Below are 16,575 nucleotides of genomic sequence, written 5' to 3'. Positions count from 1 at the left end.
CCTTTAGGCAACTTTGCTGTTGTTTACTTTTTAATTATAGTATATTTTATTTGAGTCGTTGGTAATTGGTAATTTTAACCTTGTCGCACAAGTCCTATAGAAAATGTGTCATGATATACCTATATTTAGTAGCCTATACATTTATTATGAATAATTATTCATTATAAACCTTGATTTAAGTGCTGTTTCTCAATGTTATGTATATTTAATGAGGAATAATGGGGATTTAATGACTATTAAAGGTGAAATGTGTACATTTAGACATATTTATTGGTGAAGTTACATGATGAACACTTATTAGAAATAAGGGTTCCAAAAGGGTCCTTCTACAAGGGCTGAGGTTCTACCTGGAACCATTTGCTTCTGAAAAACCCTTTCCTGAAGAAAGCGTCACTAATGGTTCCAGTAAGAACCATTTTGATTCAGAGAACCCCTTTAAAACCACTTTCCTAAATAAAGAGTTTTAAAAGGGTTCTTGGTGGAAACCTCCATATGGGCTCCAGGTGGAACCTTTCTATAAAGGTTCCACCTGGAGCCAAAAAGGGTTCTCCTATGAGGACAAGCCAAAGAACCTTATAGGGTTCTACTTAGCGCTTTTATTTCTAAGAGTCTACACTCTTAGAAACAAGGGTTCCAAAATGGTCCTTCTACAAGGGCTGAGGTTCTACCTGGAACCATTTGCTTCTGAAAACCCTTTCCCAAAGAAAGGGTTTTTCAAGGGTTCTTGGTAACGCTAATGGTTCCAGTAAGAACCAGAGAACCAGAGAACCCTTTAAAACCACTTTCCTGAGTAAAGGTTTTTTTCCTGGTTTTTTGGTGGAACCTTTATATGAGGACAAGCCAAACAACCTTATATGGTTCTACTTAGCACTTTTATTTCGAAGATTACAGCTCAAAATCCCTCACCCTGGACCCTGAATACAATAATAAATTGAAGCAGAAGCGGCTTGTCCTCATAGGAGAACCCTTTTTGGATCTAGGTAGCCCTTTTGGAGGGTTCCACCAAGAACCCTTTTAAAACTCTTTATTCAGAAAAGGGGTTTTAAAGGGTTCTCTGAATCAAAGTGGTTGTTACTGGAACCACTAGTGACGCTTGAAAAACCCTTTCTTCGGGGAAAGGGTTTTTCAGAAGCAAATGGTTCCAGGTAGAACCTCAGCCCTTGTAGAAGGACCCTTTTGGAACCCTTATTTCTAAGAGTGTAGTATTTTTAAAAAATACATACAAAGCACATTAATTACTTGACTCTCAGATCAACTTTTCATGCCTTCATACAACATTTTCAGCGGACTGTTCCTAAACCTGACCCACTTCCTCCTCCTCTGTCCCTCAGCTGCACCGGAATGGACTTGTTTTGATTTCCGGGAGTTAATTTTTTTTCCGCCTTATCTCTGTCATCGGCTCATTTCCTGTTCGTAACAGGCACAATTTCCTGTCCCTGTGGACGACAATCAGAGAGATAACACTCCAAAACCTGATTTTTTTTCTTCGCCCCGACTCTGTCCTTCATCTACTGCGTCAAACAGAAAGTTACTGTAGAGGAGGTCATTGAGCCTTGTTTTTGTTTATTATTCCTGCCACTGACCCACAAACTATATCCTTCAGAGAAACCAGGGAGCGGCACAGCTTAAATCATGGACCCCATCATTCTTGGATTATTTTTGTCTTGTTTGTGTGTTTTTGACCAGTAAAAACAAGCTTTTCCTCTGGCTTCCATCTCACCCCCCCCCCCCTGCCCACCTCGGCTCCCATTGTTCCTCTGCCACTGACAAGTGAGAGCGAGGGCTGCCCCAGAACAATGAGCGCTTCCTCCCGGGAGGTGGCGTTCTCGACAGAGCAGCGAGGAATCAACGGCGAGCACATGTGGCCGGGCCATTGTTGCGTCGCCAGGCTCCGGGGTCTTCCTGCGTGAGCGCTGTTTCCCGAGGCTGAAGTCACTGCGTGACCCTGAGCTGCATCTGTGTGTGTGTGTGTGTGTGTGTGTGTGTGTGTGTGTGTGTGTGTGTGTGTGTGTGTGTGTGTGTGTGTGTGTGTGTGTGTGTGTGTGTGTGTGTGTGTGCAGGAAGCCTCATATTATTGCACACTGCTGTTCTCACATGGACGGACCACACACACACACACACAGGTTTCTAGACATTTTATTGTATGTAGGCAGGTGTCACCATCTCGCGTTAGCTCCTCCCACTAACCTGAACCTGCTGCCAACTAATAGTAACCACGGCAACTGCTGATTTTGGGGGCGACACATCAACCAATCTCACACCCACTCCCAGAAAGAAAGAAACGCAGGGTCTGTAAACGGTGTTATGAGCTCGTAGCAAAGCACAGGACGTCTTTCCACGTGTGCATCGTAAGGACGGAGACGTAACTACGACAACGACTCAGTTAACGTGGACAACTCCTCTGTCCTCATCTGGAGCCAAACTTCCTAGCACTAGCGCTACAGACGTGTTCGTAGCATCAGACCATGTGACCTTATTCAGTGGTGGGAAACCCTGGATTTCAACATTTAAAGGGGAAATAAGTAGTTTATAGTGCCATCTAGAGGAGAGGCTGAAATTTACAACAAAGAACTGCTCCTCTGCTCACCCCCTCCCTTCCCTGAGCGCTACGGTATCCGCAGCTGGTCAAATGTCGTCCTCGTCGTCTTTCTCCGTGTCAGCAGATGAGGTTCGTGAGGCGAGGGAGAGGGCGAGCTACCACGGCCGTAGCAGATGAAGCGGAGAGAGAGGAGGCGGGACTTCCGCTACAAGTAAAGAGACGCTTGTTTTGTTCTCTCACGTTTGTCCTTACAGGCTCCGGAAGAAACATGGCGTCTCGCTGCTAACAGTGGCTATGCAACCGCGGTCATGTTATTTAACATGACTTTTTGAAACACTACGAAAATGAAACAAAAACTATTATACAGCAACTAGACAATGCAGGAGCACATAATATGTATAAAAAAGTGGATTTTGGGTAATATAAACCCATAAATACTACATATTGTACCTTTAATACAGAATAACAAGCAGATCACAGCTTACTACAAAGGTGTTTCCTTCCGTGTATGATCATGTTATGGGAGGTCAGAGGTCAGAGGTCAGATGTAGTGATTGCAACATGTCTCTCCATGACTTCTTTTTACACTTAGTTTACAATTAACTGGTTGTTGTTACATACATACATACATACATATATATATAACATATGTATGTAAATAACTATATCTATATATATATACTATTACAAGAATCAAATCTTGATACCTGATAATTTGAAATCAGCTGCAATTTGGTTGTTTTTCAAAAATATACTAAATCCTGCTTGATTTAGCGACAAACCTGCATGCATATGGGTGTCTTATGTAATGTTTTTATACTGGGTTTACTATTTTATTATCACCGTATATATCTGTGTCAATTCCTGTCATAAAAGCCCTTGTTCAGAATTAGCATTGGAAACCTGTTAGTAATACTGTTTATGTGACTGTATCTGTCCCTGTAAAAATAAACCATCATTAATTAATTAAATACATAATTAGATAATTAATTACATCATTAAATAATTAAATAATTAATTAATTAATTAATTACATCATTAAATAATTTAATAAATAATTAATTAAATAAGGATTTAATTAATTACATCATTAAATAATTAAATAAATTAATAAATTATTTATTAAATAATTAATTAATTAATTACATCATTAAATAATTTAATAAATAAATACGTAAACAAATAAACAAATACATTAATAAATAAATTAATTAATTAATTAAAAAAAACTGTTGTCATGTGTATGGCCCTAGGTTTGATTGCAGAGGTCACAGTGATCCCGGGGTCCATGATGGTGGAAGGGGAGTTCACCCATTGTCCCCACCTTAGCAGCCCCTGCAGCAGCACAGGAAACAGTCAGTGATGGCAGCCTGCTCCTGCCTCCACTCCCACGCTCTTCTCATTGTTTCCTGACATCGGTGTCGAACAATTCTCACCAAACCTCGATCGCTAACCGTGATCCACTGGAGCGTTTCTCACCGTGACACTCCTCTGTGGTCTGTGAAGACAGGGAAGTAGATCCATGAAGAGCATGGGAAAGGGAAAAGTCCTTCTTTTCTTTACTTTTCTTTTTACAATACGTCGTCTCACCACTAGATGGAACTACTTACACACTGGACCTGTAAAGCCTTAAATTAAAATCAATCACTTGTCTTGATTTTTTTTTTTTTTAGTGTGTTTACTTAGTTTCGTTCATGAATAAGAGCTCAAAATGAAAAAACAACAACAATTTATTCAAACAAATTGAGAGTTAAATGAAGATAAAAAACCAGGTAAAAATTGAAATAAATAAGTAGAAATACAATTCGGAATATTTTTTATTATATTAAATACTCATTATTATTTGTATTATTAATATTAGTAGTAGTTGTATTATTATTTTTTATTATTATCAGTAGTACAAGGCTGTGATGTTGTTGGACAGACAGATAGAGTAACACCGCCACCCTCTGGTGAATCGCATGTACTGCAGACACTTGTTTTGCTCACCAACAGGAGGAGAACAGCGCGCGCATGACAACTCGGTGTGTGTGTGAAATGATGGATGCTCTGAAATGTGTGTGCGCGTGATTTGGATTCCACTCAATGTGGGTGGACGCACATCCTTCAGCTGCACACACACACACACGCGCGCGCGCGCGCACACACGTAAGAGTGTGTGTTGTTCCGTGGTCTCGCGCTCGTCTCTCTCTCAGTGAAGATGACGGCGAACAGCAGGTACAGGAGTCGCGCGCAGCCTCGTGCAGGTGAGAATCATCAGTAACAGTTAGCGCTTTATTGATTAATCAGTGATGGATGATTGTGTTTGATCTTCTCCTGCTCTGTCCATGTCTCATGGATGTCTCCTGCTCTGTCCTCCTGTTCTGTCCTCCTGTCTGATCCTTGTCTCCTGGATGTCTCCTGTTCTGTCCTCCTGTCTGATCCTTGTCTCCTGGATGTCTCCTGTTCTGTCCTCCTGTCTGATCCTTGTCTCCTGGATGTCTCCTGGTCTGTCCTTCTGTTTGACCCTTGTCTCCTGGATGTCTCCTGCTCTGTCCTGCCTGATCCTTGTCTCCTGGATGTCTCCTGGTCTGTCCTCCTGCCTGATCCTTGTCGCCTGGATGTCTCCTGGTCTGTCCTCCTGCCTGATCCTTGTCTCCTGGATGTCTCCTGGTCTGTCCTCCTGTCTGACCCTTGTCTCCTGGATGTCTCCTGGTCTGTCCTCCTGTCTGACCCTTGTCTCCTGGATGTCTCCTGGATGTCTCCTGGATGTCTCCTGCTCTGTCCTGCCTGATCCTTGTCTCCTGGATGTCTCCTGGTCTGTCCTCTTGTCTGACCCTTGTCTCCTGGATGTCTCCTGGATGTCTCCTGCACTGTCCTGCCTGATCCTTGTCTCCTGGATGTCTCCTGGTCTGTCCTCCTGCCTGATCCTTGTCTCCTGGATGTCTCCTGGTCTGTCCTCCTGTCTGACCCTTGTCTCCTGGATGTCTCCTGGATGTCTCCTGCTCTGTCCTGCCTGACCCTTGTCTCCTGGATGTCTCCTGGTCTGTCCTCCTGTCTGACCCTTGTCTCCTGGATGTCTCCTGGATGTCTCCTGCACTGTCCTGCCTGATCCTTGTCTCCTGGATGTCTCCTGGTCTGTCCTCCTGCCTGATCCTTGTCTCCTGGATGTCTCCTGGTCTGTCCTCCTGTCTGACCCATGTCTCCTGGATGTCTCCTGCTCTGTCCTGCCTGACCCTTGTCTCCTGGAAGTCTCCTGGTCTGTCCTCCTGTCTGACCCTTGTCTCCTGGATGTCTCCTGGATGTCTCCTGCTCTGTCCTGCCTGATCCTTGTCTCCTGGATGTCTCCTGGTCTGTCCTCCTGCCTGATCCTTGTCTCCTGGATGTCTCCTGGTCTGTCCTCCTGTCTGACCCTTGTCTCCTGGATGTCTCCTGGATGTCTCCTGCTCTGTCCTCCTGCCTGATCCTTGTCTCCTGGATGTCTCCTGCTCTGTCCTCCTGCCTGATCCTTGTCTCCTGGATGTCTCCTGCTCTGTCCTCCTGCCTGATCTCCAGATGATGTAGAGGTGAGAGACCACACAGCACTCACTCTCTATGTGGACTTGTCTTTCTCATGGGGACAAAAATGAAGTCCACATCATGCCCAATATTACATTTGAAGGTGAAGACATGGTTAGGTCAGGGTGAGAGTTAGTAGTAGTTATTGTTAGTTAGTTATCGTAGTAATGGAATGTTCTCTGAAGTCGCCAGACTTTAGGATCTTTTACTGGCTTAAACACTGACCTCGTGAGGACCAGCAGTCCTCATCGAGACCAAAACCTGGTCCTAATGAAGAAAACCTGAATTATCCCTTTAAACCTCTTCGTCTTCAACACAACAAACACTTGACAAGCTGAACAGTGAGCGGTTAATACGGACACATTTACCCCAAACTCAACAGAATAGATTTTGAAGACCTCTCCACACCTCCTCCTCCTCCTCCTCCTCCTCCTCCTCCTCCTCCTCCTCCTCCTCCTCCTCCTCCTCTGTATTTCCTGATCCGCTGCACAAAAATCCCACATATCATATTTATTTATGTCGCCATGGAGCTGCTTCACAGTTTTTCATGTGTTCGTTGGAACGGACAGAGCTGTAGCTGAGTCAGAGCTGTGAGATCCAGCAGTCTGGATCTGTGTTTCTACACAACACTGTGTGTAGGTGTGACACACACACGCACACACACGCACACACACACACACACGTCTTACATCCTAAGAATTCACAGCAGATATGGTTTGATGGGAGTTGTGTTTCTTTGAGCGGTCTGTGTGACATCATCACGTACCATCTGCCTCCTCTAAGGCGCTGTGTTGTGTTCCCTTCATTAAAAGGACATTTATTCATCATTTTGGACCCTTATTTATGTTTGTATACGTGTATAATAACAGATTTTTAATTTGTGTTGCCTTAAAATAAGATTCGTTCTTGTAGTATTAGAACTTTTTTTCCCATAATATGAAGTTATCCTTGTAGTATCACAACTTAATTCTTGCAATATCTTGCTTTTATTCTTGCAATATTACAACATTATTCTGGAGAATAAGGTTTCTTCTTCAGTATTGCAGTAATACTCTGGATTCTCAGGGGCTCAGGAGGGTTCCAAAAGGGTCCTTCTACAAGGCCTGAGGTTCTACCTGGAACCATTTGCTTCTGAAAGAGTTCAGAAGAAAGGGTTTTTCAAGGGTTCTTGGTAACACTAAATGGTTCCATTAAAGAACCATTTTGATCCAGAGAACCCTTTAAAACGCCTTTCCTGAATAAAGGGTTTTAAAAGGGTTCTTGGTGGAACCCTCCAAAAGGGTTCCAGGTGGAACCTTTAGGGTTCTCCTATGAGGACATGCCAAAGAGCCATATTGGATTCGGTTTGGATTCTCCTGCACTCTCAGAAATAAAAGTGCTAAGTGGAACCATATAAGGTTCTTCAGCTTGTCCTCATAGGAGAACCATTTTTGGTTCCAGGTAGAACCCTTTAATAAAGGTTCCACCTGGAACCTTTCTGCAAAGGGTTTTTCAGAAGCAAATGGTTCCAGGTAGAACCTCAGTCCTTGTAGAAGGACCCTTTTGGAACCCTTATGTCTAAGAGTGTATGAGGACAAGCCGAAGAACCTTCCATGGTTCTGCTTACCACTTTTATTTCTAAGAGTGTTTGTTTTAGAATCTAATTCATTGAATTGAGCCCTCCAAAAGGGTTCCAGGTGGATCCTTTTTAAAAAAAAAAAAAAAGGTTCGACCTTGAACCCAAAAAGGGTTCTCCTATGAGGACAAGCCGAAGAACCTGATGCAACACTGCGTTTCTGTTTCCAGGAAAAGGACTACGTCGGTTTCGCGACGCTGCCCAACCAGCTACACAAGAAGTCGGTGAAAAAAGGCTTCGACTTCACCCTCATGGTGGCAGGTGAGAACCAGCGTCGGCGTCACGTCAGCGCCTTCATTGCAAGTGCTTCACACAGAACCCTTTTCTAGTCTCGGTGACCACTCAATGCTGCTTTACGTGACGTTTTTTGTTTTTTGCCATTTACACATTCATCTATGAGCCCGGACACTCACTGCCGTGAGCTGGGAAACAGACCCACGACTGTCAGGAAGGCGGTTACACTTGGACTGGAACTCCCATTCACCCTCCTTACCTGGGAGGCTGAGGAGTGTCATTCCCCTGGAGTTGGAACACACCCTCCGGTCCCCCCTTCTCGTCTATGTACTTTATTTTTATGGTTTTACAACACGAAAAGACAAAAACATTTTTTTAGCAAAACAAGACAAACCAATGAAAAACAGACCATACTTTCGGTCAGGCAAACATTCTGAGATTCACAGATGGTTGTATAGAGCACTGCAGATCTATCCTGCTTTTCCAGCCCAATTGGCAAGTTTCCCCAAGTGGCAAGTTGGGTTGATTACTCTTCTAACGGCAGTTACAGCTCGATGGCTGTGGTTCCCCCAAAAAAGGGATAGTGATTGCAACATGTCTCTCTATGACTTCTTTTTACACTTAGTTTACAATTAACTGGTTGTTGTTACATACATACATATATATATATATAACATATGTATGTAAATAACTATATCTGTATATTATTATAAGAACCAAATCTTGATACCTGATAATTTGAAATCTGCTGCAATTTGTTTGTTTTTCAAAAATATACTAAATCCTGCTTGATTTAGCGGCAAACCTGCATGTATAACCCTAACCCGTCTACTGATGATCTGATGGTCTACTTGTCTACCGCTGACCTACTGCTGGTCTGATGGTCTAGTGCTGGTCTACTGGTGGTCTGATGGTCTACTGCTGGTCTGATGCTGGTCTACTGATGGTCTACTGATGGTGTGCTGGTCTGATGGTCTGCTGTTGTTCTATTGCTTGTCTGATGGTCTATTGATGGTCTGCTGGTCTGATAGTCTACTGGTCTACTGCTGGTCTACTGCGGTCTACTGCTGGTCTGATGGTCTACTGGTCTACTGCTAGTCCGATGGTCTGGTGCTGGTCTACTGATGGTCTGATGGTCTACTGCTGGATGGTCTACTGATTGTCTACTGATTGTCTACTGCTGGTCTACTGCTTGTCTGATGATCTACTGCTGGTCTACTGATGGTATACTTATTAGTCTACTGATGGTCTACTGCTGGTCTACTACTGGTCTACTGGTGGAGGCAACAGTGGATCAACAGCTCCTATGTGCTGTGATGTAAAGTCAATGATTTTATCCATGGAGTTTGGTGTGTGGAGGTTTGCAAATGAGCTTTTTTTCTGTAGAAAAAGGTTGTCCAACAATGGGAGTCACTGATATTCATGCAGATGTATGTTTTATCATGATAGTATTCCTGTCTGTCTCAAGATCATCAAAATCATACCATCACAGTTAAAAAAACCCACCTTAACTACCCCTTTACAGTGCAGAACCTTAAATGTACTTAGTTACTTCTCATCACTGTCTTTGTTTGTGTGTTACAGGTGAGTCCGGTCTGGGTAAATCCACCCTGGTGAACAGCCTGTTCCTCACTGATCTGCACAAAGACAGAAAACTGCTCAATGCTGAAGGTGAGTCACTAATCAATCCGACATCTCCATAGCTGCCTTCTTTTTCTTCTTCTTATTCTGAGAGGAGTGAGAGTGGAAGAGCTGAGCGTGACAGAGTTTTCTTTGCTTTTTTTTGTCAATTATTCTGTGTCGTACTGGTCGTATAGTATTAGCTGTTGGGGGGTTTGTAGTTGTAGGCTTTAATTCAGTTGCTAGTTTGTCTTTTGCGTGTTTTGCCCTGGCCTGTCTCTTGTCGGTCGGCCACTCGGTCGCCGTCAGGGCTTCCAGTTGCTTCCCCAGCATTAAGAATGGAGACGGATCTATGTTTGCCGTTTCAGAACGCATCAGTCAGACAGTTGAGATGACAAAGCTCACCGTGGACATCGAGGAGAAGGGGGTAAAGCTGAAACTGACCGTTGTGGACACGGTGGGTTTCGGAGACGCGGTCAACAACACCGAGTGGTAGGTGTTTACTCTCTGTGCTGACACCCTGGGGCCCGTGTCAGTAAAAGAGATTTGTTGGTTTCATGTAGCTATAATCACAGGTATAACAATGTACCAGTAATGTTATAAGAGTGTAGTTCTTTGTTATATGCAAAACCTTTTTACATGAAAACATGCATCACAATAAAGGACGTAAAAGATGGTTAGTTAGTTGTTTTCACGTCATAATGTGACGTTTTGTGTTTGGTAGCTGGACGTCCGTCACCGACTACATCAACCAGCAGTTTGAACAGTACTTCAGGGACGAGAGTGGCCTGAACAGAAAGAACATCCAGGACAACAGGGTGCACTGCTGCCTCTATTTCATCCCTCCGTTTGGACACGGGTAATGAGCACACTTGCACACATGGCACACGTGGTATTTACTCTACGCATATCGTAGATATCGACTCTATCTAATCTACTCTGCGTACGTTGAAATTCTGTTCCGTCGACTTCACGGGCTCCCCACCGCAGGCTTCGTCCAGTAGATGTGGAGTTCATGAAGGCCCTGCAGGAGAAGGTCAACGTGGTTCCTCTCATCTCAAAAGCAGACTGCCTCACTCCCGCTGAGATAAAGAAGCTTAAGGAGCAGGTAGGACAACGTATGATTATCACCTCTCTATTGTCTGGAAGTAGTAAAAACGACCAAACAAGAGTTGGGGTTGGGGTTGGGGTTGGGGTTAGGGTAAGGGTTAGGGTTACCTGACCCCAACCCTAACCCTAACCCAGCCAAGTCTGCCAGTAATTTGATTTGTTTTCATTTGGCCAACGACAGAATCTCCTTAAAATGTCATTGGCGTGCTAGAGGCAATAACGACAAAGAGACGCAACGTCTAGCAGCTTTGGTATCTATATCCATGTGCCAGCCCACATCACATTACCTTTAACAGGTGAGCTCAATGGCTCCATAAGTCTATTAAATGTTAAAAAACTATACTCACAAGATGTTAAAATAGGTAAACAACCTCTATTTGAACAGTGACGGTGCAATATGCAACATGCAACATTCCAACAGATCATGCATGAGGAAACAAATATTAACAATGTAAACATTTAGTGAGTAAGGAACACTTTCGCTCATTCTCCTGCACCAAAATTTGCATTTAGTTCATAACAGCAGTATGTCAAAAACCACACAGGCAAATTTCAGGAAACTTTGTTTTACTTGCCCTGCAGCAGTTCAAACAGAAGGGGTCCTGACTGCGATGTTTCCTAAGAATGTAGCAGGAACTGTACAGAGGAGAGTCCAGTCAATGCTTTTCCAGGTGGTGGTGATGACCTGCTGGAACACGTTTTTTTCCTCTCTGCTACTGTACAACTAGCATACCACATACATATACGGTATGTCTATGGAGCGGAGTCAGGTGGTCCGTCCTTCCTGAGGAGCCTCAGGAAGTACAGATGCGGTGCGGTGTGATGTTTGTGCTCCAGACCAGGTTCTCCTCAATGTGGGTGTCCAGAAACCGGACGTCTAAAAGTCCCCATTGTTGTTCCTACATCACCCAAATCAACTGCTCCATGTTGTTTCTGTATTCCGACAGTATGCCTCATCCCACTCAACTTCCTTGCGGCTCTAGGTCGATAGCATCCTCTGTAAATTCCAGATTCTCAAAGCAGTTCAGGGCTATTGATGATGTGGCATTGGGAGGTAGTTGCTCAGGCTGCTGATGGTGGACTTTTTTTGGGCAATGGGACTATGGACTTCAGACAGGGGTGGGACAATTGACTGGCATAAGGACTGGTTATAGATCCTGGTGAAGACTGCTGGTTAGCTGGTCTGCACAGTCCCTCAGGACTTGTCCAGAAATGCCATTTGGGCCTTTGCGGGCAAACGGGAGGTTCAGCTCGACTGGCAGACGTCACCCTCTGTGGCTGAACGTTTGCTGGTGATGTGATGAACCCCACGCCACACCTGTTTTGTGTTGTTACTGCTGTTACAGGGAGTCGTCTTTTCCCATCTTCATCCTGTAAGCTGCCTTGGCCTACGTGATTCACCCTCTGGACCTCTATTAGTATAGTCTCTATAGTAATAGAGAACTTCTGCCGGCCGACAAGGTTTTATTTTCGTTGCAAGGAAAAGGTCAATCTTCACAGGAGTGATCCATGCTGGAGAAACGACCCAGAGCAAAGGGAACACTCCACATTTATATCTGAGCAGCTCCCCCTTTTGCATTCCTCCAATAGACAAAGACTCTACCTATTCAGATGGTGCCTTCGCACCTCTTTGTCCACTGTAGACACCGGGGAGCCGGCTCCCTGCGGGTGCTGCAGGTTCAGGCTAGACACTATGCACAATATACAATAAACTATACACAAAGTACCTGGTATTCTGTGTTCGGCGGGTACGGGTGATGGGCATATGTAGCCCTGAGACAGAGAAATTGAATTCTACCATTACATCGTCTAGGGCTTCTAGTTGGGAAAGAACCAATTGCACTAACTGCTGTGTTGTAGCTGATGAGAGGCGCCCTCAGGCTGTGCTTTGACTGTGTTTTTTTATGGTTAGAGCACTTTTCTTGAGGGGGATGTTTACAGTAATTGAGAGCAGGGACAACTGGTCCGACCGGCCCAGGTATAGTAGTACTTTATCCCAGTAGCCTTTTGTCATGCTGATATAGGTCTTACTATACTGTGGTATAGTATATACCAGGATATATTTTCCAAAACCTTGAACTATTCCCCCAAAAATGCCTCTTCATCAAACTCCATATTTGAACGTGACTAGCTTGAGAATGATGCATATTGCAAATGATGTGGAGTTTTGAACTTCAGAATAAGATATGGACAGATATGGACCCATTTTCAGCTTTAAGTGACAAATGACTGGCATGTGTGTGTGTGTGTGTGTGTGTGGGTGTCTGCTTCCAGCTAAGAGAGGAAATTGATAAATATGGAATAAAGATCTACCAGTTTCCTGGCTGCGACTCTGATGAAGATGAAGCGTTCCAGCAGCAAGATAAAGAGCTGAAGGTAAGAGACGCTCTTTAGCATAATGAGTCTAAAACAACTCTATGTCGTCTGCACTGACTGATTCAGTTCTTTAGGTCCATTTTCTGGCTGAGGTTGTTTATAATTTGATTATTACATTAAACATTTCAAGGTCCAATATGCAATACTTGAGGGTCAGTAAATGAGCATGCATGATCTCAGAAATGGACTGTGTTGTGATGCAGGAGAGCTCGCCGTTTGCAGTGATCGGCAGTAACACCGTGGTAGAGGTCAGAGGTCAGAGGGTGAGAGGGAGACTTTACCCGTGGGGCATTGTGGAAGGTGAGAATCTCCCCACTGGATCCAATCTGGATTGAGTCCCAGCCCGCCTGCAGCAGGTCTAACGTTTCAGTTCCATTTCAGTAATGTGGCGTCTTTTCTTGTGTGCAGTTGAAAACCCATCCCACTGCGACTTTGTCAAGCTGAGGACCATGTTGATCAGAACCCACATGCACGACCTGAAGGACATCACCAATGACTGTCACTATGAGAACTACAGAGCTCAGATCATCCAGACCATGACCAGGTGTGTGTGTGAGTCTGTGTATCAATAAATCAGCTGTCCAGGGTGTGACACAGGTGTGTGACTGCTGACCTGTCCAGGGTGTGACACAGGTGTGTGACTGGTGACATGTCCAGGGCGTGACACAGGTGTGTGACTGCTGACCTGTCAAGGGTGTGACACAGGTGTGTGACTGATGACCTGTCCAGGGTGTGACACAGGTGTGTGACTGGTGACCTGTCCAGGGTGTGACACAGGTGTGTGACTGGTGACCTGTCCAGGGTGTGATTGGTGACCTGTCCATGGTGTGACACAGGTGTGTGACTGGTGACCTGTCCAGGCTGTGACACAGGTGTGTGACTGGTGACCTGTCCAGGGTGCGACACAGGTGTGTGACTGGTGACCTGTCCAGGGTGCGACACAGGTGTGTGACTGGTGACCTGTCCAGGGTGCGACACAGGTGTGTGACTGGTGACCTGTCCAGGCTGTGACACAGGTGTGTGACTGGTGACCTGTCCAGGGTGCGACACAGGTGTGTGACTGGTGACCTGTCCAGGCTGTGACACAGGTGTGTGACTGGTGACCTGTCCAGGGTGCGACACAGGTGTGTGACTGGTGACCTGTCCAGGGTGCGACACAGGTGTGTGACTGGTGACCTGTCCAGGCTGTGACACAGGTGTGTGACTGGTGACCTGTCCAGGGTGCGACACAGGTGTGTGACTGGTGACCTGTCCAGGCTGTGACACAGGTGTGTGACTGGTGACCTGTCCAGGGTGCGACACAGGTGTGTGACTGGTGACCTGTCCAGGGTGCGACACAGGTGTGTGACTGGTGACCTGTCCAGGGTGTGACACAGGTGTGTGACTGGTGACCTGTCCAGTGAGTGACACAGGTGTGTGACTGGTGACCTGTCCAGGATGTGACACAGGTGTGTGACTGATGACCTGTCCAGGGAGTGACAGGTGTGTGACTGGTGACCTGTCCACGATGTGACAGGTGTGTGACTGGTGACCTGTCCATGATGTGACAGGTGTGTGACTGGTGACCTGTCCAGGGTGCGACACAGGTGTGTGACTGGTGACCTGTCCAGGGTGCGACACAGGTGTGTGACTGGTGACCTGTCCAGGGTGCGACACAGGTGTGTGAATGGTGACCTGTCCAGGGTGTGACACAGTCTTGAGGAGGATAAAGCAGTACGATGTTAATCTGTTATGTTACAGTAAGATGAATGCAGATAAGCCAGTGGAGAGCCCCGTCCTGCCACTGTCCACGTCAGACGAGGAGACAGAGAAACTAATCAAAAAGAAAGACGACGAAGTGAGTGCATCGATATACAGTATGTCACAACCGTCATGCTGATGTGAGCTGATCGGGCGTGTGTTAATGTCCGAAATTGTCTCATGCAGCTGAAGAGGATGCAGCAGATGCTTCAGAAGATGCAGCAGCAGATGCACGAGCAGGACTTGTGACCCCCGACCTCTCGCTTACGTCTGTGAAACCTTTTTAATCCATTTTTAGGAGGCAGCACAGATTTAAACACATGACAAATACAATATTTCTCACTTGACACTTGTCAGAAGTAAACTGTGTACAAACAACAAAACGCTGGGAGATTTCTCTTCTCTTACTAAAGGGACAATGCAGCAAAATGTAAATATGCCAAAATAAGTTTTTACAAATTACAAATTACAAATGGTAAGGAAAAAAAAATGGATGAAATATGACAAATCCAGCAATAAATCCAGAAATCAATAAAATAATAATTGTATCATTTATTTATTTATTTTTATTAGTTTACATATTTCTGTATCATATGCTAATGAGGTAGGAGGGTCTGGGGCTCGGTCTAAAGCAGGATTAGTTACAGCCGTGATGATTCAGTTCGACTACTTCTGTCTGGCAGAATCCCTAATAAAACACCTTGTTGTTGACATGACATCGTAAATATCAAGTTTAAAACTGACGATTTGAAGTCAGGAAGACTTGACATGATTCTCCTTATTGTTCCGTAATCTGCTCACTAAAGGGAATCAGTGGCTGTCGAGTGTCGGTACACTTCTTTCTACTGTCATTAACTTTATATATTGTATATAAATATGTCATTCTTTAAACTGACAGAGCATTGGATGCATGGATTTCACCATATGGTCTTCTTCTGCTGTTTATGGGCTGTTTTTATTATTTCTGTGGGAGTGGAAAATGCGTGTGTTAGTCCCACAGCCTCACTTATATTTGCATATTACTTTAAAAGTCAGTTTTTTTTTTTTTTTGAAAACTAAAAAAACCATCGTATCTTGGTGCATAAATAACACTAATGCACGATTTGAAGGATAATGAGTCACTTTATAGAAGCATATTTGTAAAGCACTTTTCAAAAACAGTGTTCAGGGGACAAGTAAATGAGTGTTTAAAACATTTCTTGTTTTTTTTATTATTTAAAAGTGTATTTGAATAAAAATGTATTGAATAATGTATGTTTGATGTTTAAAATATGTCCTGAACTCACGTATTTGCACTGTTTTTAAAGAAGAAAAAAAAAAGCATGCCGTGTTTAATTTCCTCCCTAGGAGGCTAAATAAAGGATGTTAATTACCTTAAAGTTGCCTTGACTATGTATTCTGTAAAATGAATGGGTAACAATTGTGATTATATTCAAACTCATTTTCTCTGAGGGCCACATCAGCATAATGGTAACACCCTCAAAGGGCCACATGTAACTGTCATACAGAATAAATGTAACCAAATATAATGTAAACGCACACCTTAAAGGGCCCATATTGTGCAAAATCAACTTTTTAATCATTTTAGTACTGATGTTTGAGACTCAGGGGGCCATTCCAGTCTCCAAAATGTGAAAAAACAAGACTCAAGTCATGTTTTAGCGGTTCCACTAAGTGTAAGTATAGGTGATAAAACACGCGATGTTTAAACCTCCCTCGGAATGACGACATAGCGACACATTTCACCGTGAATGTTGGCACCCCGCCAGGCAGAGTACTTCACAGCTCCACCGTAGCTCCCCCT

General features: G+C 44.3%; 1 protein-coding gene across 1 annotated transcript; it reads left to right on the top strand.

The window, feature by feature from the left end:
• Positions 1 to 4,739: 4,739 nt before the first annotated feature.
• Positions 4,740 to 15,020, top strand: septin5b (septin 5b; the record flags this gene model as incomplete). Its single annotated transcript, XM_083908143.1, has 11 exons — positions 4,740 to 4,796; positions 7,862 to 7,952; positions 9,510 to 9,596; positions 9,914 to 10,037; positions 10,270 to 10,404; positions 10,536 to 10,653; positions 12,930 to 13,031; positions 13,235 to 13,331; positions 13,440 to 13,575; positions 14,772 to 14,868; positions 14,958 to 15,020. The coding sequence occupies 11 exons, from the start codon at positions 4,740 to 4,742 to the stop codon at positions 15,018 to 15,020; spliced, it is 1,107 nt and encodes a 368-aa protein (XP_083764269.1).
• Positions 15,021 to 16,575: the final 1,555 nt, after the last annotated feature.

The sequence above is a fragment of the Microchirus variegatus genome, assembly GCF_963457635.1.
Source record: "Microchirus variegatus genome assembly, chromosome: 1".
Lineage (NCBI taxonomy): Eukaryota > Metazoa > Chordata > Actinopteri > Pleuronectiformes > Soleidae > Microchirus > Microchirus variegatus.
Note: the sequence above shows the minus strand (reverse complement) of the source record. Positions and strands in the feature narration are given on the sequence as shown.